The 24,230-nt window shown below is 34.6% G+C and overlaps 1 protein-coding gene across 7 annotated transcripts in view; it reads right to left on the reverse strand.

Moving 5' to 3' along the window:
* Positions 1 to 24,230, reverse strand: part of LOC105487018 (anoctamin 5) — a 99,945-nt gene that overhangs the window by 67,519 nt on the left and 8,196 nt on the right. For 4 of the 7 annotated variants that reach the window (XM_011750285.3, XM_011750283.2, XM_011750282.2 and 1 more), the window contains exons 2-4: positions 20,479 to 20,525; positions 6,976 to 7,026; positions 39 to 80 (exon numbers count right to left, since the gene is read on the reverse strand). In XM_011750285.3, the coding sequence (XP_011748587.1) occupies positions 39 to 80; positions 6,976 to 7,026; positions 20,479 to 20,487 (102 nt within the window). In that variant the 5' untranslated portion in view covers positions 20,488 to 20,525. The remainder of the gene's footprint in view (positions 1 to 38; positions 81 to 6,975; positions 7,027 to 20,478; positions 20,526 to 24,230) is intronic. The other 3 variants (XM_011750284.2, XM_071074961.1, XM_071074960.1) reach the window with 3 other exon arrangements.

A 24,230-nucleotide genomic window follows, 5' to 3' on the forward strand; every position in this document is an offset into this window, starting at 1 on the left:
TTCAGAGCATAAGCAGCATCATTCAGCACTGGTTTTACCATAAGCCGCCGCCTCAGGAACAAATTGAATCGCTTTGCAGGCTGTGAAACAACCAACAAAGAATTAGCAATTCCTGCCCAGAATTACAGTAAAGATTCCAAAAACAGACACAGACAAACTAACCCTCAATATGATCATTTTATAAATGTATGTGTGTGTGTTTGTGTGCATGACATTTCAAACTGGAGGATACAAATTAGCAAGGAAAAGAGAAGAAAAGAGAAGAAAGCAATTAACATGTAAAGAAAATAAGGAGACTTCAAAGTAAATTTTCCTAAATTCTTTAAACAGAGACTAAACATAACAAATATTTGTGGATTTATATTTTATTATATTTATTTCAACTTTTTTTTAAGTTCAGGGGTACATGTGCAGGATGTGTAGATTTGTTACATAAGGAAATATGTGTCACGGGGGTTGGTTTTACAGATTATTTCATCACCCAGGTATTAAGCATAGTACCCAGTAGTTATTTTTCCTGCTTCTCTCCCACCTCCCATCCTCCACCCTCCAAAAGACCCCAGTGTGTTGCTTCCTTCTATGTGTCCGTGTGTCCTCATCATTTAGCTCCCACTTATCAGTAAGAGAACATGCAGTATTTGGTTTTCTGTTTTTCTGTTAGTTTGCTAAGGATAATGGCCTCCAGTTTCATTCATGTCCCTGCAAAGAACATAATTAAGGAAGAGAAAAATAACGATAATAAAGGAAAACATGAAAATAATAAAAATATAGAGTAAAAGAGATATTTTGTTAAGTATGCCTGTATATAACCAGGAAAAGAAAGTAAAATTACTACATTTATACTGAGATGATGTGTAGTATGGAAAGTTTACCCAGGGTTGTTTTTTTTTTTAATTTCATGAACATGCAATATACTAGATTACAAAAAAAGTCATTCAGTTATTCAAATGCTGAGTTGTCTCCAATCTTCAATTACATGGTCATTATTTAAAACACAAGGTCAATTACCTAAAAATATCTGGGATACTCAACTATATTTGAAAGAAAACCAAACCTATAGCATAAATGAGCAAGAATTGAGTGTATTTTATACTGTAATGAATGGATAAATAATCCAATACAATTTCTTAACCTAGTCTCTTCCTGGAATAGGCTGAAGAAGTCTAAGCAACTGGTGAAACTATTGGAGTGAAAATTTCTGCCCTGTAAACTAATGCCTTCCATATGTAGATAGAGGAGTTAATATTGCTGTTATTTAAAAATACAAAAGATATAAGACAAACATTGGTCATTGCATAAAATATATTTTAAACTATATTATTTTGATGGCCTGAAATTTTTCACTTCAGCATTTTTATTTTCTTGGCATCTTTCACGAGATTCACAGGTTACTATTTTTCTCAGATGCTTTCCCTAAACTCATTAAAGAATTGTTAAGACAAATGAAAGAGTCCCACACTAAAGGACCATGCAGGGCCATATTATGACTTCCATGGATCATAGACCTAAACATAAAAACTAAAACTATAAAACTGAAGAAAATCTTAGAAAATCTCCCCCACTTTGGTGTAGGCAAATATTTCTTAAATAGAACACAAAAAGCATGGATGATAAAAGATAAAATATGAGAAATTGAACTTCTATACTTCTAAATGTACTTTTCTAAGAACACTGCATGTAAACGAAAAGGCAAGCAACAAATTGGAAGAAAATGTTCACAATAAGTAAGATTGACAATGGTCTCGCATCCAGAATACATAAACAACTCTTACAAGTCAATACAAAGATAATCAACTCAATTTTTTTAAATGCAGAAAAGATTTGAATGGTTTACAAAAGAAGATCTATGAATGTCCAATATGCCCATGAAAAGATGGGCAACATCATTATTTATAAAAGAAATGAGAGTTGAAATCACAAGATATTACTACTCATCCACTAGAATTACTGAAATTAAAAAGCTATCAATATCAATATCAAATGCTGGTGAAGATGTACAGCAAATAGAACTCTTATACATTGCTGGTAGGAATAAAATATGGTACAACCACTTTCAAAAATAGTGTGACAGTTTTACATAAAGTTACACCTATATTTTCCACATGACCCAGAAATTCTACTCCTAGGAAATTACCCAAGATTAATGAAAACATACATCTCTAAAAACACTTCTTACATGAATGTTCATAACAGCCTTATTCATAATGGTCTTCAAACTGAAAACTATCCAAATATCCATCAATGGGTGAGTAGACAAATAAATTTCAGTATTATCTATACAATGAAATATTACTGAGCCATAAAATAAAATAAACAATGATATCTCTAGTACAGATATATTCAAAAAGAATCAATTTACTAGTAATATTGGAGTTTTGGATGAGTCTTAGAAGCATTATGATGAGCAAAAGCAGCTAGAAGCCAGATACAAACTAGTGTATACTGTAAAATCCCATTTATATATTATATTAGGAAGAAAAAAAATCAGCAGTTGCCTAGAATAGGGTAGGAGGAAAACTGCTAAGGGGAACTTTTTGAGGAAAAGGAAATCTTCTACATGAATTTTGTTAAAAACTCATCAAACTAGACACTTAAAAAGGGTGAATTTTATTTTGTCTAATGTAGAACCAATGAAGATAAAACCTTTTTTTTTTTAATTTCGGACTTGAGCAATGAAAAGAATATATTGCGTGTTGTTGCTGAGATGGAAAAGACTTCAGACAAACAGGCTTTTTGGTAGGGGAAGATCAAGAATTACATTTTGGACATATTAATCTTGAGATATCTTTCAGACATCCACATGCATATAATAAGAAAGCATTTGGATATTTAAAACTGAAGTTGAGGAGAAATGACTACACTCGAAACTTAAATTTGAGAATTGAGATGGCATATCAATTGTATTTAAAGCCATGAAACTGGATGAAATCACTAGGAGACTGAATTAATGACTGTATCATAAGGTGATAATATCTAAATATATTCACATATCAATTATAAATACTGTGCTAATATTCACACTAATTGCTTCTTGTCATTTTACTCAAAGGCCCCTTCTGATTGGTTTGTGCCTATGCCATATCAGTTATTAAATATTTGGAATATCATCCTTGAGGTTAACAAGGCCCATACTCCTTCAAAATCTGCTAATTGCATATCTGTCATTATTTAAGCAAATTTTAGTGTATCTTTTCAATTCCCATTCTTTGCTTACTAAACTCTAAATACTTACCTAACTATTCTGTCCAGTCCCGTATAGTAGTCACTTTAAGATAGGTTATCTTAAGCATAATAGTTTCCATCTTGCTATATTTCATTCAGTGGCTTTACTGACCTTTCTATACTCACAATCTGTGTAACTATTTAGGTACTCATCCACTTTTCACTATTTTATTTCAAATAGAATTTTAAATTACATTAATTATTCTATATTTATAAAATAATTGATATTGAGTTTCTGTCATAATAATCACAGTAGAAACCGCAAGACTCTATTTTTTTACCCAAAAACATATCCAGTGATATTCCGTTGGTTTATCCCAGCACATTCGCTCTCCACTCCTCTCCACCCTGCTTTTGTCCTGTGCCAAAGAGCTCCCTTGACCTCTTGGTTCTCACGAATGATTGGAAAGAATAGATAGTGTTTTCCTTCCTAAGGTTGAATTCAGGAAGGCTGTGTCCCCTCACTAAAGGTCATTGTGCCCCCTGATAATGTCTTTGGTATATGACTTTTTCCTTTTGGGTTCCAATAAGTGCTCCTTACACTATTCCCTTCAGTTCTATGGATTTTAATAAATTCAAGATTACTAGACCTATATATACAGAGATTCCCTTACACTCCATTTTTATAAAAGTTTTTATGAAGTCCTTCTTAAATTATCCTACACTGAGTAGGCCTAACAGGACCCTGATTTATACAGATTTTTCTTTTGTGATATTTCTATGATAGAAAAGAAAAAAAAAAAAAAAACATTCCTTGGGCACACAGTTGATTCTAGGACTGAGGCAGGAAATGTACCAGATGAGCTTGGAGCATCTTGTCAGAAAGTAGGAAAATACTCAAAACAAAACTAAGCACAACAATAGGGGTATGCCCAGGGAATACAGGAGTCAACTGAAAAGCTCCTGGCCAAGTGATATGCCTTATGTCTTGTAATTCCAACCACTCAGAAAGCTGAGATGGGAAGACTGCTTGAGCCCAGAAATTTGAGAGCAGCGTGACCAACACAGTGAGATCCAATTTTCAAAATAATAATAATAATAATAATAATAATTAGCTGGGTGTGGTGGTATACTCCTGTAATCTCAGGGAGGCCAAGGTGAGAGGATTACTTGAGCCCAGGAGTCTAAGGCCACAGTGAGCTATGATCATGCCACTGGACTCCAGTCTGGGCAACAGAGCAAGACGTTGTCACAAAAAAAAAAAAAAAAAAAAAAAAACAACTTCCAATAGACAAAGCTAGAACAATTTGAGCAAGAAAATAAAGTAGTATTTGGTTTATAACTGGTTTATAACATAAAGCATAAAATAAATATCCAGAAGTACATACTGACAAAAAGAAAGGAAGAAAGATCTCCCACACACAAAAAACAATTCCAAATAATGGATTCACCTATAAGGAGTGAGAGCATAATCCCAATCTTTTTGTGTAGGCTGCAAATAGTGACTTTCATCCGAAGAATGCAGTATGGAAAGGGAGAAAAAAACAAAAGAGTAACTTTACAGTGAAGAAATCTGTTAAACGTTACTTCAAGCCAGGTAATCAAGGTTAAAACATTAAGGGTGATTAAGTCATGTTGACAGAATATACCCTTGATATGACATGAAGAGAACGACACTTCTATTATCTTCCTCCAAAAACACATAATCCAAGTCTAATCATAAAAAAAAAAAAAAATCAGGAAAGTCCCAATTGAAGGACATTCTACAAAACACCTGACCAGTACTCCTTGTCAAAGCTGTGAAGGATATAAAAACCAAAAGTACATGAAACTGTCACAACCAAGAGGAGCCTGAGGAGACATGACTACTAAATGCAATGCTGCATCCTCAATGAGATATTGGAATAGGAAAAGGATCTTAGGGGAAAACTAAGGAAATCTGGATAAAGCATGAACTTTATTTGATAATAATGCACCAATATAGGTTTATTGTTACAAATGTACCATACTAATGTAAGATTCTAATAATAGGAGAAAATGAGTGTGGGGTATAAGAAACTCTGTTTATATTTTCTTTATAATAAAATATAAAACGATATTAAAATAAAGTGTATTTTTAAAAAGAAGCCTACTGTTAAACAAATTACTATTTAATCAAAGACAATGTCAACATTAGTGAATCAAATACCATACATCATTTTAAAGTCATTTAGAATTTAAAAATTAAATTATATGTATTTAACATATTTGGGGAAAGTATCTGCAACTTCTGTCACAGGCAAGGAGATAACAATAAATATGTAAAGAGCTCCAAAAAAATCAAGAGTAAAAAGAAAACTCTGACAGCAAATGGACAAGATATATGAACAGAGTGATCTAGCAAAATAAATTTAAATGACCACTCAATGCAGAAAAAGATGAATATCTCACATATGTTGTGAGAAATGCAATTTTAAATGATACTAAGAACTGTGCTAAGTGAAATAGCTCCCAATAGCCATTATCTATCTCACTACCATGAGACAGGCAAGAATCTAGAAGTGTAACAACACACTGCTGATAGGGTTGTGGGAAACAGGCACTCTCATAGGTTTTTACAAACACAAAAGGCAGGGGAATTTGGCAACATACTTGAAAATTACAAATTACATATACCTTTATTCTCTGATAAATGAATTCCATGTAGAAAAATAAAATGACCAAAATATTATAAGACTAATTCCCAAGAGTATTCATTTTAGCAGCATTTGTAATAGCATTGGAAAAATAAACCAAACAAAAATGGTAACTATTATACAAAAAGACTGAGAGGACAAAGAAGAAAGATTTCTCTGAAAACACTTTGTTTCATATTTTTAACCTAAGATAGATTTACCTTCAAGCTAGTAAAGTATGATCTTCAGGGCATCTTACTTGCATCTGCCCCTTCCAAGGGTTTAGGAAGGACTCTAACAATGTGTTCTCATGATAAAATATTTTCGTCAATGTTTTAAAGTAAAATATTTTTCCATATGTTTCTTAAAGAGTGATACCAAAATTGTATAAGCTTTAGGCTCATCTAAATGTTATCTGATCTGTAGATTTCAACTTTGGAATCATGTAAAAATGCTATATGTAGTTAAAAAAAAAAAAAGTAAAAATAAATTAAAAAAGAAAACAAACCAACAACATTTCAATTGTTTTAATTTGATCAATATCACAATCCTCATTCCAGAACACTAAAGATTAGTACCCTAGTGAAAAGCAAACTATCATCCTTGCTAAAATTATCAGTATAAGAATATAACTCTATTTCCCTATCTTCCCAAATGGAATTTTTTACTTACTAGGCAACTAATGAAAATGTTCGGGTCTCTTTACCAGCCTTTAAATTGACATTTAAGTTTGATTTTTAAATGAATTGTAATTTTTCATGATTATCTGCAGGCATGTACTTAGAGACAAGAAGAGTGATGCAATGGAGAAAGAATACTGAACTAAGCCTCAGAAACTTGAGTGCTAGTCAAGCATCAGCCTCTTAAACATATTGATAACACTGGTCAAGCCATTACACCTCTTAGACTCTTCATTTTCTCATAGAAAAAATAAAATCCAAGCAAAGTGTTATACTTAGTGTGTCATTCTTATTGATATGTCTGATGTGTTTTCCCCCTCAAAGAAACTGATTTTTTTTTCCTAAAGTAATACATTATCAAATACCATGTATGACAGCATGTCAAATAACTGAACTGGAAAAGAGCATCACCATTGCAGACTACAAAAAATGCCCCATCTGTGTCCATGCAAGAAAGGATAGTACTGGTTGTTGCTTACCGTTGTTTCTTCATTGATGAGAAAGCTGGTCTCTCTGCTGCTCAGGCTCTGCTAACAGTACCAGGGAAGATATAATGTTATTATTAATAGTGCAGGTGGAGCAAAGGGAACTTTTACATTTCAGTAACAAAAACTCTGTAATCTCTATGCAGAAACACTTAATCTGGAACCATGTTAAATAATATGCAAAACTGTAGGCATATATATATATATATATATATATATATATATATATATATATGTATACATAGGCATGTGTGTCCATGTATGTGTCCTATGTATCTGTAAATGTGTCTGTGGGGCAGGGTGTGTTTGTCTGTGCAGTGAGGACAGACAGTGAGCTTCAGAGAGAAGCAGTATTTGGGAGGTAGCTTTCTCAAATCATAAAAAAAAATCAGATACAAGAAATGGTTAAGAACTACTACATTACTGAGAAATAACAAGGAGGTCTAATCTTTTTATGATGCTGCATCCTGAACAGGACCAACAGGAAGGGCAGAATTAATCGGCTATTTTACGCCCTTCAACAATTATTTGAAATCATTAAAGGGAATACCTTGGAAAATACACCATCAGGATTCTTAAGAATTTGCATTTATAACTCCTCCAAAAAAAGCCATACATGTATAAAAATACACATAAACCACTTATAATTAACACAATAGGGATGCCTCCCTCTGTGTATTGGGTAGATTCCCAATTCCTCAGGTTACATGATGGTCCACACACCACAGGACACAGACCTGAGATAACACCCAATCACTTCTCAGCAGTCTCTAGTGACAGGTAGATATGGAGAGACAGCAACTAACAGAAATGATTGGAAATTCATGTCCAGATTGGAATTCACTTACCTTATTCTTGGAAAAATCACAATCAGTATCTCATTACACCCAAATAATGCTGGGCAAATCAGTTTTCAAAATAGCAGATAAAATGTGCAACAGACATATTTAAAACATACTCAAAGAGAACCTTGGAAATATACCCAGTGCTACAAAAGTAAAGTAACAGAATGTGGCAAAAGGCAGTAATTTCTCTGTGTTCTTTAAAAGAGAATGAAAGATAATTTTGAAAACATACAATTTTCATACTACTATATTTAATATAAATTACAAGATAATGCAATCTATTGTACTAAAGTAATACTGAAACGGTGGGGGGGAGGGAGTGGGAAGACTGAGAATCTGTGAGTAAATACAGGCCTAAAATACAGTTATAATTAGAATCCACTTATATGTGATTATATCTACTTGTGGACCTTGAATGAATTCCACTAGCTTGTTTAAATACAACAGATAGCAAATGAAGTTAACAAGCATCTTGATCACTTAATTCTGAAATAGTGGCCTCTAAAAATATACTGTGCAGCTATATTTCTACTAAGACAATAAATAAATTTATTATAGCTTCATTTATATTGACTCCTGATAAGTTTTTCCAATTATCCTAGAGAAATGTTAGTTGTTTTGCTTACAGAAGGATAGAAGAAAACCATATATTCAAAAGCAACCAGGCTAGTCACTTTACAAGCTCTCCCTTTAGGAAAAATCTTTGCTCTGATTTCCAATCAAAAGACATCGTTATAACTTCACTTTGCAGAATGTAAAATAAAATAACTATTTTGCTGAGTATGTCATTGTCTCATTTCTTACCAAGCTTAGTCTTAAGCAAAACGAGAATCCTTGATGTACTTTCAGACACAATTCTTAAAACAGCATTCTTAAAGAAATATTAAACAGTGAATAAGGAGCTTTAGAATCAGATTACCTGTGTTCAGAATCCCAGCTTCAAAACATAGGAGATATAACAATAAAACAATTTATATAGTTTCAGTTTGCCTCATAACTTTTTTCTTCAATTATATAAAACCCATTAAATATGTATGTAAAACTGATTACATTTGTAAACTTGAGCAAGTTAACCTCTCCAAACCATAACTTCCATACAGTGAGATTAAATAATACAAGGGAAGTTCTCAATAAATTTTGGCTTTTTAAAATTAATGTTTGTTACTATTGAGTAATCATATAATAAGTATGTTAATAATGTGATACATGTTTAATTCACATGCATTTTCTGATTTCCAAAAAGATTGTAACAATGTCCAATGATGGACTCATACTAATTGTAAATCAGAGGTAAAACTAGAATAGCTCTTTAAATATTTAAGCAATCATGAAAGTACAGAAGACCCTTTCAAAGTATAAAATAATTTTGAAATAATGAACCTAGAATTCCTACATATTCTTCTGTCTTGTAAAAGCCTAAACATTCATAATATCTATAAATTTGTTGCTGGACAAAATCCATTGATTTCTAGTCAATTCTGCCTCAATCCAATAGTTGAATGAATATGCTATAATACTTATTTTTTTGAAAATTGCCTGGCTCGTGTCCATAGATGGGGTGAAAAACAAATGACTGCAATGTGTAGAGCCTGTTTTTATTGCATTTGAGTGTCAGAAAAAATATAATTTAGCATTGAGGAAAGCGAAATAAGTTGTATTCACTTTTTTTAACTTTTTATTTTGCAATAACTATAGCTTCACAGGAATTTGCCAAAATAATACACAGAGATCCCATGTAACCCCTACCCAGTCTCCTCCAATGGTTATTTTCATCTTACATAACCATAGTAAAATATAATAATCAGGAAGTTGACACGAGTAATGTGTCTGTATAGTTGAAAGTAATTTTGTCACATTGGTAAGTTTGGGTAAGACTCAGCCCTGTCAAGGTATAGAGCTATTTCATCCACAAAGATCTCCCTCATACCACCTTTTTAAATTTATGTCCATTTTCCTTCCCCTCAACATCCAAGTCCCTAGAAATCACTAATTTGTTCTCCATCTGTATACTGTCATTTCAGGAGTGTCATAAAAATGGAATCATAACATATGTGTTCCTTTAAGATTTTTTTTCCACTTAGCATAATGTCCTGGAGATCTATCCAAGTTGTGTTTATTAATAGTTCATTCCTTTTTACTGATGGGTAGTTTTACATGATACGATTGTGCCACACTTTAACTATTCACCTGCTATAGGACATTTAGGTTATTTCCAGTTTTGGCTACTACAAATAAAGCTGCTATGAATATCTGTGTTTAGGTTTTGCGGGTGAATATATTTTTACATTTCTGCCAGATAAATCCCCAAGAATATGATTACCTAACTGACATGAAAATTACAATTTAGGTTTTTAAGAAACTGCCCAACAGTTTTCCAGAATGACTGTATCACTTTATATTTCACCAGCAATGTATGAGAGATCTAGTTTCTTTGCACCCTTACCAGTAAGTTGTATTGTCACTATTTTATATTTTAGCTCTTCTAATAGGCATATACTGATATCTACTTAGATTTTATTTTGCATTTCTTAGTGGCTAGTGATATTGAAGTTCTTTTCATATGTTTATTTGCCATCATATTTCCTGTTTAGTGAAAGATCTCAACATGTTTTTTGCCCACTTTCTAATTGGGCAGATTTTTTGTGTAAAATATTTAAATTGTATGGGTTCTTTAAAAATCACAGATATAAGTCCTTTGTCTGATATAGGATATGCAAATATTTATCCCAGTCTGTAGCCTGTCTGCTCATCATCATAATAGGATCTTTCACAGAACAAGAATTCTTACATTTGATAAACTCCAATTTATCAATGCTTTTCGTTACTGTTTTTGTTTGCAGATATGAAATGACTACAAACTCTTCACCAAGACCTAATCTCCAAACAGTTTGATCCATTTTTTCTTCATAAAATTGTATAGTTTTATGTTTTACATTTAGTCTATGATCAATGTTGAATTAATTTTTGTATAAGTTATAAAATTAGGTTAAGTTCATAAGTTTGCCTACGAATATACAAATGTTCCAGACTGTTTGTTCCATTGAATTGCTTTTGCATATTTGTCCAAAATCATTTGGCTGTACTTGTGTGGGACTATTTCTGGGATCTCTATTCTATTTCATTAATCTACATGCCTATCCTTCTCCAAATATCACACAGTCTTCATTAGACTGCAGCTAAAAAACAAGTCTTAAAATGAGATAGAGGGTTTTCTCCCACTTTCTTCTTTTTTTCACAATCATTTTCTCTTCTACTTCCTTTATATTTCCATAAAATTTTCTGAATAATCTTGCCTATGTCTATGAAATGTCATACAGACATTTTAACTTATATACCAATTTGAGTTTCCACATTCTTATTACTAGTATATAGAAATATAACTAATTTCTATATAATTTTCTCATTTATTACAACCTTCTTAAACTCAGTTGTAGGAAATTTTGTTTTTGTCTTTAATTTTGTAGATTTCTTGGGATTTTCTATGTATTTTGTCATGTCACCTGGAAATGGGGAGAGTTTTATTTGTCCCTTTCTGATCCGCATACCTTTCCTTTTATTTTCTTGTCTTATTGCAGTAACTGTCAGTACTATATTTAATGAGAAGGGTAAGTGAGGACATTTTGCCTTGTTCCTGATCTTAGGAAGAAAGTATTCAGTCTTTTACTATTAAGTATACTATTAGTGTAAGTGTTGTGTGGATGCCCCTTATCAGGTTAAAGTAGTTCCTCTCTATTATTGATTTTCTGAGAGTTTGTGTTTGTTTTTAATAAACGGAAGTTAAATTTTGACAATATAATTTTCTAATAAAAATCACATGATTTTTATTCTTTAGCATTTGGTGAATTATGTCAATTGTTTTTCAAAAAAATGAATGGAGACCAGGCGCAGTAGCTCATGCCTGTAATCTCAGCACTTAGGGAGGCCAAGGTAGGTGGATCACTTGAGGTCAGGAGTTCGAGACCAGCCTGACTAATGTGGTGAAACCCCATCTCTACTAAAATTATAAATATTAGCCAGGTGTGGTGGAACCTGTAGTTCCAGCTTCTTGGGAGAGGAAGGAGAATCGCTTAAACCTGGGAGGTGGAGGTTGCAGTGAGCCAAGATCGCACCACTCCACTCCAGCCTGGGTGACAGAGCAAAACTCTGTCCCTTCCCACACACACACACAAATGAATGGAGCCTTACATCGATACAGTAAACCCCACCTGGCCATGTTGCATAATTATTTTTATATTACTGAATTTTATTTGCTAATATTTTACTAAGGATTTTTGTTTCTGCATACATGAGAGATAAAATTTGTAGTTTTGTTTTTTTGTTTTGTTTTGTTTTGTTTTTAACTGTCTGTCTCTTTTGGTACCAAAGTAAAGTAGGGCTCTGACATGAATTGAGAAGCATCTGTTTTTCTTCTATTTTCTGGAAGATATTGTATAAAATTAATGTTAATTCTTCTTTAAACATTTGGTAGAATTCTCCAATGAGACCATTTAAGCCTGGAGATGCCTTTTAGGAGAATTTAAAAATTACACATTCAGTTTACTTAGTAGCTACAGGGCTATTCAAATTATTGTTTTAATGTTGAGTGGATTATAGTAGTTTGTGCTTCTTGAGTAATTGGTCCATTTCATCTTAGTTGTCAAATTTATGTGTGTAGAGTTGTTAGTAGTATTCCTTTATTATCTTTTTGGTATCTACAGAGTCCATATTGATATGTCCTGTTTTATTCCTGATATTGGTTATGTATGTCCCAGCCCAACCCCCTTTCTGCCAGTCTGGCTAGAGGTTTGCCAATTTTATGTATCTTTCCAAAGAAACAGCTTTTGGTTTCAATTATTGTCTCTAATACTTTCTGGTTTTCAATTGCTTTTATTATTATTTCCTTATTCTACTTGCTTTGGGCTTGTTTTGCTCTACTTTCCTATTTATTTATTTATTTATTTATTTAGAGACAGAGTTTCACTCTTGTTGCGCAGGCTGGAGTGCAATGGCGTGATCTCAGCTCACTGCAACCACTGCCTCCTGGTTTCAAGTGATTCTCCTGCCTCAGCCTCTGGAGTAGCTTTGATTACAGGCATCTGCCACCATGCCTGGTTAATTTGTTATATTTTTAGTAGAGACAGGGTTTTAACATGTTGGACAGGCTGGTCTTGAACTCCTGACCTCAGGTGATCCACCCGCCTTGGCCTCCCGAAGTGCAGGGATTACAGGTGTAAGCCACCGCTCCCGGCCTCTATTTTCTTAAGTTGGAAGCTTATTACATATTTGAGACTTCTCCTCCTTACTAATATAAACATTTATTGCTACAAATTTCCTTCTCATTACTGCTTTGGCTACATCTTTCAAATGATGATATGTTCCAATTTCCCTTTTATTTAGTTCAATTTTATTTGTCCCCCACCCCTCTCCTTGAGAACTTCTTTGACCCTCTAGATTATTTAGAAGTTGTACATGCTCCTGTTACATTTCTAACTTTATTCTATTGTGATCAGAAAACATACTCTGTATGATTTCAATTCTTTCAAATTTGTTGAGGTTTGTTTTATGGCCCAGGATATAGTCTATCTTGGTATATAATATGGTTTGATTCTGTGTCCCAACCCTAATCTCATCTAGAATTGTAATACCCATGTGTCAGGAGAGGGACCTGGTAGGAGGTAATTGGATCATGGGGATGGTGTCCCCCATGCTTTTCTCATGATAGTGAGTGAGTCCTCATGAGATCTGATGGTTTAAAAGTGTGGCACTTCCTCCCTTGCTCTCTCTCTCTCTCCTTCTCTGTCATGGTAAAGACATGGTTGCTTCCCCTTCGCCATCTGCCATAATCGTGTTTCCTGAGGCCTTCCAATCATGCTCCCTGTTAGGCCTGTGGAACTGTGAGTCAATTAAACTTCTTTTATTCATAAATTAACCAGTCTCAGGTAGTTCTTTGTAGCAGTGTGAAAACAAATTAATACAGTATATATTCTTTCATCACTTGAAATATTCTACTGTTGTTAGGTGGAGTAGTCTATAAATATAAGTGATATCCTATTGGTTGATGATGTTGAGTTTATCCATGTCCTTGCTGGTTTTCTATTTAGTTGTTCCATCTATAGGGATACTGAGGTATCCAGTTATAATTAGTTATAATTACAGATTTTGTGTAATACTTCTTTCTTTTTTATTAGTTTTTGATTAACATATTATGATGCTGTTATTTTGTGCATGCTCCTTTAGTACTGCTATAGGTTCTTATTGGATAGACCCTTTTATCATAATTAACGTCCCACTATGTCCTGGTAATTTTATTTTCTCTAAAGTATTCTTTACATATATTAATGTAGCACTCCTTTATTATAATTAATGTTTGTATAAATTTATTGTGATAATGTAGTTTTTTTGATGCATTTATTATCATGTTTTTACTCCACTTTGCAAATCTGTCTTTTAATTGGTATGCTTAGACCATTTACATTTCATGACATTCCTGATGTATTAGGAATTAATTGTGCCATTTTATCTTTTTTGTTTTTGGTTTATTCCCTATGTCTATGTTTCTGTTTTATTTTTCAGGAATTTATGTGGGTTACTGGAACATTTTTTATAATTTTATTTGAGTACATTTCATTGTATAGTTTTTTAAATGGTTGCTCTTGATATTACATAATATATATATAAATTTATCACAGTCTAGATGTGTACATACTTTACTAGTCAACTGAAATAGAAAATCCTTAATTACCTTTACAGCCCCAAAACTTCTTTGTTTATAATACACTTGTATTAAATATTTATCTGCATATATAGAGAACCACAACAGACAGTTAAATTTTTTAATTTGACTATAAAACAGTTTAGAAAACTGGGTGCCCTACATCCCAGCCACTCCAGCTCCAGCCATGGCTAAAAAGGGTGAACATACAACTCAGGCCATTGCATCAGGGGGTGCAAGCCCCAAGGCCTGGCAGCTTTCATGTGGTGCTGGCCCTGCAGGTGTGCAGAAGACAAGAGTTAAGCTCTGGGAGCCTCTGCCTAAATTTCAGAGGATTTATAAAAACACCTGGATGCCCCAGCAGAAGCCTGCTGCAGGAGCACAGTCCTCATGGAGAACCTCTACTAGGACAATGCAGAGGGGAAATGTGGGATTAGAGCCCTCACACAGTATCCACAATGGGGCACTGTCTAATGGTGCTGTGTGAAGAGGACCACCACCCTCCAGATTCCAGAAAGGTAAATCTACCCACAGCTTGCATCACGTGTCTGGAAATGCCACAGACACTCAAGGCCAGCCTATGAAAAGAGCCACAGGGGATGTCCCTGCAGAGCCATAGGAGCGGAGCTGCACAGGTCTGTGGGAACCCACCCCTTGCAACAGTATCCCCTGGATATGAGACAACGAGTCAAAGGAGATTTTGGAGCTTTAAGATTTAATGACTGCCCTACCTGGTTTTGAACTTGAAAAAGGCCTATGGCCCCTTTGTTTTGGCCAATTTCTCCCATTTTGAATGGGAACATTTACCCAATGCCTGTACCCTCATTGTATCTTGGAAGTAACTAACTTGCTTTTGCTTTTACAGGCTCACAGGCAGAAGGGACCTGCCTAGCCTCAGATGAGAGTTTGGACTTGGACTTTGGGTTAATGTTGGAATGAGTTAAGATTTTAGGGAACTATTGGGAAGTCACAATGGGTTTTGAAATTTGAAAAGAACATGAGATCTGAGAGGGACCACGGGCAGAATGATATGATTTGGCTCTGTGTCCCCACCCAAATCTCATCTCAAATTTTTATAATCCCATGTGTTGAGGGAGGAATCTGGTGGGAGGTGATTAGATCATGCAGGCAGTGCCAGTTTCCTGTGCACACTGTCTCTCTCTCCTGCTGCCTGGTGAAGAAGGTGCCTCCTTCCCCTTTGCTTTCTGCCATGATTATGTGTTTCCTAAGGAACCATGAGTTAATTAAACCCCTTTCCTTGATAAATTACCCAGTGTTAGGTAGCATCTTTTAGCAGTATTAAAACAGACTAATACAGCTATAGAATTCTGGATTGATATTTTTGGGGGGCATTGGAAAAATTTCGTACAACTTCTTTAGCCAGTCTAGTTTATGACAAAAAATCTGCTATCATTTTAATTATGTTTCCCCTATAGTTAAAGTGATGTGCCTCTCTCACTACCTTCAAGATTGGTTCATTTTCTAGTATTCAAAACTAGTTTTAGTTTGATTCATGTGAATTTCTGAATTTCTTTGAGTTTATCCTGATTACGGTTCCTTCAGCTTTTTGAATCTGTAAGTTTATATCTTTTGACAAATAAATGTTATCCTGTTTCTTTGTGTGTTTATTTGTTATTGTTTTTTGGTTTTTTTAGCTCCCTCTCTTCCTCCTCTCTTAGCACTCCAATGAGACAAACGTGGGATCTTTTGTTACAGTCCCACAGGTCCCTGAGACTCTGTTCATTTTCTTTTCTCAATCTATTTCTCTATGCAATTTGGATTGGGTAATTTCTACTTTTTTATCTTCAAATTCAATGATTCTACCTCTAGCGGCTCCATTTAGCTGAGATTTTTTTTTAAGTTATTCTATTTTTCAATTCTAAAAATGTCCATCTTGTTCTTCTTTGTAACTTCTGTTTTTTGCTGTCACCTCATCATTGGCCCTGTTTACTGTCTTTTCCTATTCATATAGAGATTTTTCTAGTTCTTAGTATTATGAGTGATTTTCTCCAGAAATGTGAACTTTTAGGTATGATGAGACCCTGGATGTTATTTAAATCTTCTGTTTTAGCAAGGCTTCTCTGACACCACTCTGTTGAGTTAAGCAGGGTGATGCCTCACTACACAGTGGAGGTAGAAGTCCAGATTCCTCTCTCTGCCTCTGTGTAGAGTATTGAGTATTGATGAAATGAGTATTGAGGAGTATTGATGAAATGAGTACTGATGAAAGGATTCTCATTGTTGCTGGGTGGGGGTGGAAGTTCAAACTTATCACTAGACCTTCAATGATCCCAATCTTGCTGAGAAAGGTAAGGGTACCTCATTACTGCTCCCAAGTGACCTCTATCATCTCCACACCATGGTAGAGTGTGGGGTGGAAGCGACTTCTTTACCTCCAGGTGGTGGTGAAATTCCTGAGTCTCCATCAGGCCACCTCTGTCACCACCCCATCAGAGAAGGGTTGTGGCATCTTAGTACCACTTGTGATAGTAGAAGTTCAGGCTTCCCCCATGGACTCCATTAACACCATGCAGGGGTGTAGGGGGAAGGGATGTGTTATCCCCCAGGGGAAATGAAAGTCCTGGCTCCCCAGTCAGCCTCTTCTGACACAAAACAGGGAGTTATGGCACTTTGTTGCCAACAGGTGGGGGGGACAGTCTAGTCTCCCCACTTGAGCTATAGTATAAATGTTGGTGTAGGGCCACAGTATTTTTCTGTGGTGTTTGGCTGTAATAGAGCAGTTATTGACTAAAAGTTTACTCTATTTCTAGTTGACTCTTTTCCTGTTCCATTGGCTAGAGATAGTAGACATTTTTTGAGGTTTTATTTGTTTGTGTCACTTAGCATTTCTGGACTGCTGGCTTCTCCCTCACCTCTTCTGCAATATGTCAAGCAAAGAGCAAACTTTTTGAGTCTTGAGGTTGCTAGCTGCTCTGCCTTCTTATTTTTGACTTTCAAAGCCGCCTTATGTTTGTTTTATACAGAGTTTCCAAGAGTTTTAACCATAGGTAGCAAAATGAATAGGGAAAACTTTTTCTACTCCATCTTTCTGGAAGGAAGAGCTGTATTCACTTTTGAAATGATTAATTCAATACTATATCCATTTGATAATTCTAAACATTAACAGCCAATTTTTGTCTTTGTTTCAGAGAGATGTTGGTTTTACTCCAAAATCCTTTATATTGGAAAAAAAAAAAAAAAAAACATGCTAAACCTAACTATAAGTTGAGTCTAATAGGAATTTGGTATGACACTGCTATTCTCCTAAGATTGAATCCATTGCTATTACTTGCTTTCCTATAAAAGCAAAATTAAAAGCAAATAAGCAAACAAAACAAATCTAGAAGTTATATTTTTGCAGTATTATAATTTAAATTTAATTAAATATGTTTCTAAATTTGGCAAGTTAAACATAAAGCCTTAAAAATTTGAGCAAAATTGTTTCAAGTGAAAACCTGAGCTTGAAGCCAAGAATGCACTAACCATTGTTCTTGAAATGTACAAATGGATACAAATTAGCATACAAATGTCCCGATGAAATTCTTTTTGTGTTCTAGAAGCTTATTCCTGGAACATATATAAATGTGAAAGGTGCACAGAAGCAAAAAACATGAACTGTAATTAAAGTTAACTTGAACAATACTTATACAGATCTGTGAGGAGCACATTATTATTATGCTAATATGAGCAAACTGAAAATGACAACATATTTGTTATCACTTAAACTGGATCAATCTTATGAAATGAATCTTTCTTCAGTCCACTCCAAAGACATGAAAATTTTAACGTTTCATATTCTTTATTTCCAAATAATTTTCTTGACTCACTCACTTACTCAGTAAATATGTACTCTGTGCCATATTATGTCACTTCAGTTGTGGAGACACTGCTTTATGACAGTGGTTTTCAATCTTTAGTGGCAAGAGGAATCACCTGGAATGCTTTTTTGTAGTCACAACCCCTCAGTTTATTCCCAAAGATACCGATTTAGCAGTCTCAGCTTGGGCCCAAGAGTCTACAGTTTTAAGAAATTCTTCATATAACTCTCATTCTTATTTGTATATTGGTCTGCAAACTACACTATAAAATCACTGTCCTATATAATCTTCGTAGTTCCCTCTGGTTCTCATATTCTTTTTCTCTCAGCATTTAGGTCATTGAACTTTTCTTTGTTAAGTTCAGAGATACAAGTGCAGGTTTGTTACATACATAAACTTATGTAATGTGGGCCTGTTGTACAGATTATTTCATCATCCAGGTATTAAGCCTAATATCCACTAGTTGTTTTTCCTGATCCTCTCCCTCCTTCCACCCTCCATCCTCCAAAAGGCCCCAGTGTGTGACGTTTCCCTCTATATATCTGTGCGTTCTGATAATTTATCTCCAACTTAAAAGTGAGAACATGGGGTATTTGGTTTTCTGTTCCTGTATTAGTTTGCTAACCATAATGGGCCTTCAACTTCATCCATATTTCTGCCAAGGACATGATCTTGTCATTTTTTATGGCTCCATAGTATTTTATGATATATATATGTATCACATTTTCTTTATCCAATCTATCACTGATGGGCATTTAGGTTGATTCCATGTCTTTGCTACAGTGAATAGTGCTGCAATGAACATATACATGCATGTGTCTTTATAAAAGAATGATTTCTATTCCTTTGGACATATGCCCAGTAATGGGATTGCTGGGTCGAATGGTATTTCTATTTTTACATCTTTGAGGAATTGCCACACTATCTTCCACAATGCCTGAACTAATGTACACTCCCACCAACAGTGTATAAGCATTCTTTCTTCTCCATAGCCTCACCACCATCTGTTATTTCTTGATTTTTTAACAATAGCCATTCTGACTAGTGGGTCACTGAACTTTTAAAGGAACCCTGTAACTTCTAGGATTGTTAATGAGCTTATCCAGCCAACTATCAAATAACCAACCTATTCTAGAAGGATGTGTTTTCCAAGCAGAAATTTCAGTCATTCCTGGAATTTTTTTTAAATCCTGTTTATATCTGGCTGGACATCCTGAAACCATTCAAGGACGTCTACCTCTGTGAGAGCTACACATGGGATTCTGTATCACCTAGAGCCATCAGAAAAATCATTTCATTGAAATGCCTTTAACATGCTTATATTCAATATAGAAGCAATATAAATTGTCTGTATCTTTCTTAAAATTTATATAAGAAGGTCTTTGGGCCGGGCGCGGTGGCTCACGCCTGTAATCCCAGCGCTTTGGGAGGCCGAGGCGGGCGGATCACAAGGTCAGGAGATCGAGACCACGGTGAAACCCCGTCTCTACTAAAAATACAAAAAATTAGCCGGGCGCGGTTGTGGGCGCCTGTAGTCCCAGCTACTCGGGAGGCTGAGGCAGGAGAATGGCGTGAACCCGGGAGGCGGAGCTTGCAGTGAGCCGAGATCGCGCCACTGCACTCCAGCCTGGGCGACACAGCGAGACTCCGTCTCAAAAAAAAAAAAAAAAAAAGAAGGTCTTTGGTTAAAAGAATTCTGTATTTTTACAAGTTGTATTTAATTTATTTATTGTTCTATTTAACGTGTTTATGCAGTTCAGGTTGAATCCCAGCATAGTCATAGATAAGCACCAATCATACTAATAACTGTAAAATAATAAGCTATCACTGACTACACTAACATTACATTATAGCAAAATTTTAACCAAATACTAGTATCTTGCATATCAATGATCAGCATATCTGAGTTTATTTCACAGGGAGTCTCAAAACAAATCAAAAATCTATTTGTTCCCTTATAACATTTAGAAAAGATCCAATATTAAATCTGCATTGAACATGGAACTTGCTTTAGCTACTAAAAAATGAATAAATTAGAGGACAAACTAGAAGGTATTGTAAGTAGGTAAGTACAAAGACTTAACCTTATCTTGATTTTTTATTCTGACTTATAAGGAAGCTAATACATATATATTTAACTTACCTCACTCATTTGGAAAGAGTAGTCTATATGTTTATTGGCGTGTCCCCCTAAATTAAATAAGAAAGAGAAAAACACGTTAAATTAGCCAACTGATCAGAATATGTTCAGAAGTCTGTGTAAGGAAAAAATATGAATTGAATGAATTAAAAAATTCAAAGGAAACATACTAGAAGAAAAGATGCAAGGTTATTCAGGAGCTAAATTGTTTAAAACAGACTCCAAAAGAAGTCTTACCTAAAACTGCCTATAAAAGGAAAAGCATATAATACTGATGTGTAAAACGCAATCTCAATTACTGAGAAATAAACTTAACTCTGGTCAATGCAGTTATCAATCTATTACCACAAAACTACTAAGAGTAAAATACCCAGTAAAGTGTCCATTGATATCTCTTAATTCTCACCATGTGAGATTTAATATTCTCTCGGCTTGTTTTCCTGATGTCAAACCAGACAGGTTGCATGTAGAACACTATCAGTTTCTAAATAGGCCAAAGTACTTTCCGGACATACAGATAGCCCCGTAATGGTTATGCATTTAGTCGTTTGCCCTAAAATACATGTTCAGATAAGTTTATGACACTAAAAAAGTTAAAGATAGAACTGAAATTCTTATTCTTATTTTCTAGTGGTTCCAACTTGAAAAAGCCCTAAGATATATTTAAGCCAAAAACTACATATATATATATACACACACACATACACACACACACATATATATACACACACACACATATATATAGGAGAAAATATCACAATGGGAACCGCATAAAATGCTAGCACTTTAAGTACAAGTTAGTAACTATAATTTTAGAAATAGGATAGAAAAACTGGTGAATGAAACTGAACAGAGCCCAGAACAAGACACTTTATTATATGGAAACTTGATATTGAACCATTGTAGGGGTTGATTAATGTCTCTCCTACACCCAAATTCATGTCCATCTCAAATCTCAGACTGAAACCTAATTTGGAAATGTAGTCTTTACAGATGTAATTAGTTAAGGACCTAGAGATAAAGTTATACTGGATTTAAGGTGGGCCTTAAATCCAATGATGGATGTCCTCCTAAGAAAAGAGGAGGGAACAGAGGCTCAGAGGAAGGCAATGTGAAGATAAAAGCAGAAATCAGAATGATGTGTCTACAAAGCCAAAAAACACCAAGTATTTCAGGTGCTATAGTCTGAATGCGCTCATGGTGCAGAGCTCTTGTGAATGGTAATAGAGTCCTTATTAAAGAGATTCCAGAGAGCTGCCTTCCCTCTTCCATCATGTGAAGACACAGTAAGAAGATGTCATTAATGAGCCAGGAAACAAGCCCTTACCAGACAGTGAGTTCACTACCATGATCTTAGACTCCACAGCATCAAGAGCTGTGAGAAATAAATGCTTGTTCTTATAAGTAAAAAATAATAAAATAAAGCAATTGTATAAATCCAAAAAATATTTTAAAAATCTACTATTTGTATAGCTTATTCACTACCCAAGTATAATCGTCCAATTCCTTTTCATAGATCACACAAATCACTCAGTTATTCTCTTAAATAATTAAGCCCATTATATATATTAATTTATACTTGACAGAAATTCAACTATTATAGGTTGGCTAGGGAGTAAGGTCCAAAGTTTTCTGCAGAGGAATATTTTGATTTTCGATTTGTACATTGGTTAAAACAAGGCTTGGATGTGAAAATAAACACTGATTTGCAAGAAAGCTTTATTTTATTTATAATTTTATTTTATTTTAAAAAGCAGATTTATGGTTCATAGCTTTGTTGGTATAAGATGGGGTTATTCTTGATATAAGTTTTCTGCCTTTGGCAAATAGTAAAACTCTTTAAAATTAACTAAAACCAACCTATGTCTCCAGCCTCACCCTTTTGCGCTCTTAAGTCTGGCCCACTAGTCTCCTTTCAGATCCTTATATCTTCTTTCAGTTTCATTCTACCTCTTTGTGGGGCCTTAACACACAATTCCTCTGTAAGGAATGCTCTCTGCTACGGATTGAATGTGTCCCCCAAAGTTTGTGTGTTGGAAACAATCTGCAATGCAACCATGTTGAGAGGTAGGACCTTGAAGAGGTGATTAGGTCATGAGTGTTCTGCCCTCATAAATGAATTAGTGCTGTTATCACAGGAATAGATGTGTAACTACAAAAATGGATTTGTTATGAAAGAAAGTTAGGCCATCTCATGTGTGCATGCTCTCTCACCAAGTGATGCCTTCCACCATGTTATGACACAGCAAGAAGAGGCTCACCAGATGTGTTCCCCAGTCTTGGACTTCCCAGCTTCCAGAACATGGACTAAATAAACTTCCATTGTTTATAAATTACCCAGTCTGTAGTATTCTGTTATAACAGCACAAAAGAGAATAACACACTCTCTCACTCCCGACCTTGCCCTGGGTAATTCTTCACATCCGTCAGATATCAGCTTGAAAGTCACTTTCTCCCCAGGGAAGCCTTCTCTCATCTATCTGGCTAGTTCAAAGCATCTGATATACCTCTACTTGATGGCACTTGCCAGGGTTTCAATTTTACATGAATATGTGTGCTTTTTTATTAATATCTTTTTATCCCCAAAAGAAGATAAGTTTCTGAAAAGTGATCACAATTTCTAATTTTGTTCTTTTAGCATACTGATTGGCAAACGAAAGATGGCTGATAAACATTCATTAAAAAATTGAATGAGCAAGCCGACAACGGAGCCAAGTTTTTCTACCACTGTGGCTGCAAATGAAAAGCGAAAATATAATCATAACTTGCCATGCACCAGGCACTGTGCAAAGAGGTATAACAAATATTTACATGGCATTTCCTTTGTATTACATATTATAAGTAATCTAGCAATGAATTAAAGCATGAACAAGGATGTGCATAGGTTATACGCAAATACTATGCCATTTCATATAAGGGACTCGAGCATCCTTGGATTTTGGTACCAGTGGGATATCCTGAAACCAATGCCTGTGGATACTGAGAGACAACAGTACTCACACACATACATAACACACCGACACAACTTCTCCCTCTAAGTGATAATTCAAATCCTATATCAGCAATTTTAAAGTACTGTCTGCCAATCCCTGTCAAGATACAATTTATTTTACTTGCAGTATGTGCCACATTTACATATTTTATTATTTATTTAAAGTTTTATAATAATATTAAAACCATATTTGTCTTTTCAATTCTGTCGACATTTGCACCGATGATGCAAAAACAATGGGATAAAAGTGCTGGTCCCATCATATGAATCAACTCCATGGCACCAGACTATACTAGCAGTCATTATATTCTCCTCCATTATGCACTCTCAGCATAAAAAGAAACAAAAATGTAGTTTAACTTAAAAATGTCCTTGATAAACAGTAAAGCTTATGAAGTTTATAAAATCTTGACCCTGAACACACAAATTTTTAATAATCTGTAAAGAAACAGGAAGAATGCATTAAGCGCTGCTGCTGCATTCCAAAGTACCATGGTTGCCTCATGAAAAAGTACATTGCAAGGTAAAGTAGCTAAATTTTTCACAAAAGATCATTTTAGTTGAAAGCATGATGGGAAAACATATAGGGTCATACAGACCTGACTATTTGTCAGATATTACCTCAAACATTAATGACATGAATCTATCATTTCATGGAAAACGCCTGAGAGTATTTATTGCCAATGATAAAATTTGAGTTGCAAATGAAATAATTTTTGTAAACTTGTGTCCGTCACTGTGAGCTTAACAGATTCCCAAGGCA

This window comes from Macaca nemestrina, chromosome 12 (assembly GCF_043159975.1).
Source record: "Macaca nemestrina isolate mMacNem1 chromosome 12, mMacNem.hap1, whole genome shotgun sequence".
In the NCBI taxonomy this organism is placed as follows: Eukaryota; Metazoa; Chordata; class Mammalia; order Primates; family Cercopithecidae; genus Macaca; species Macaca nemestrina.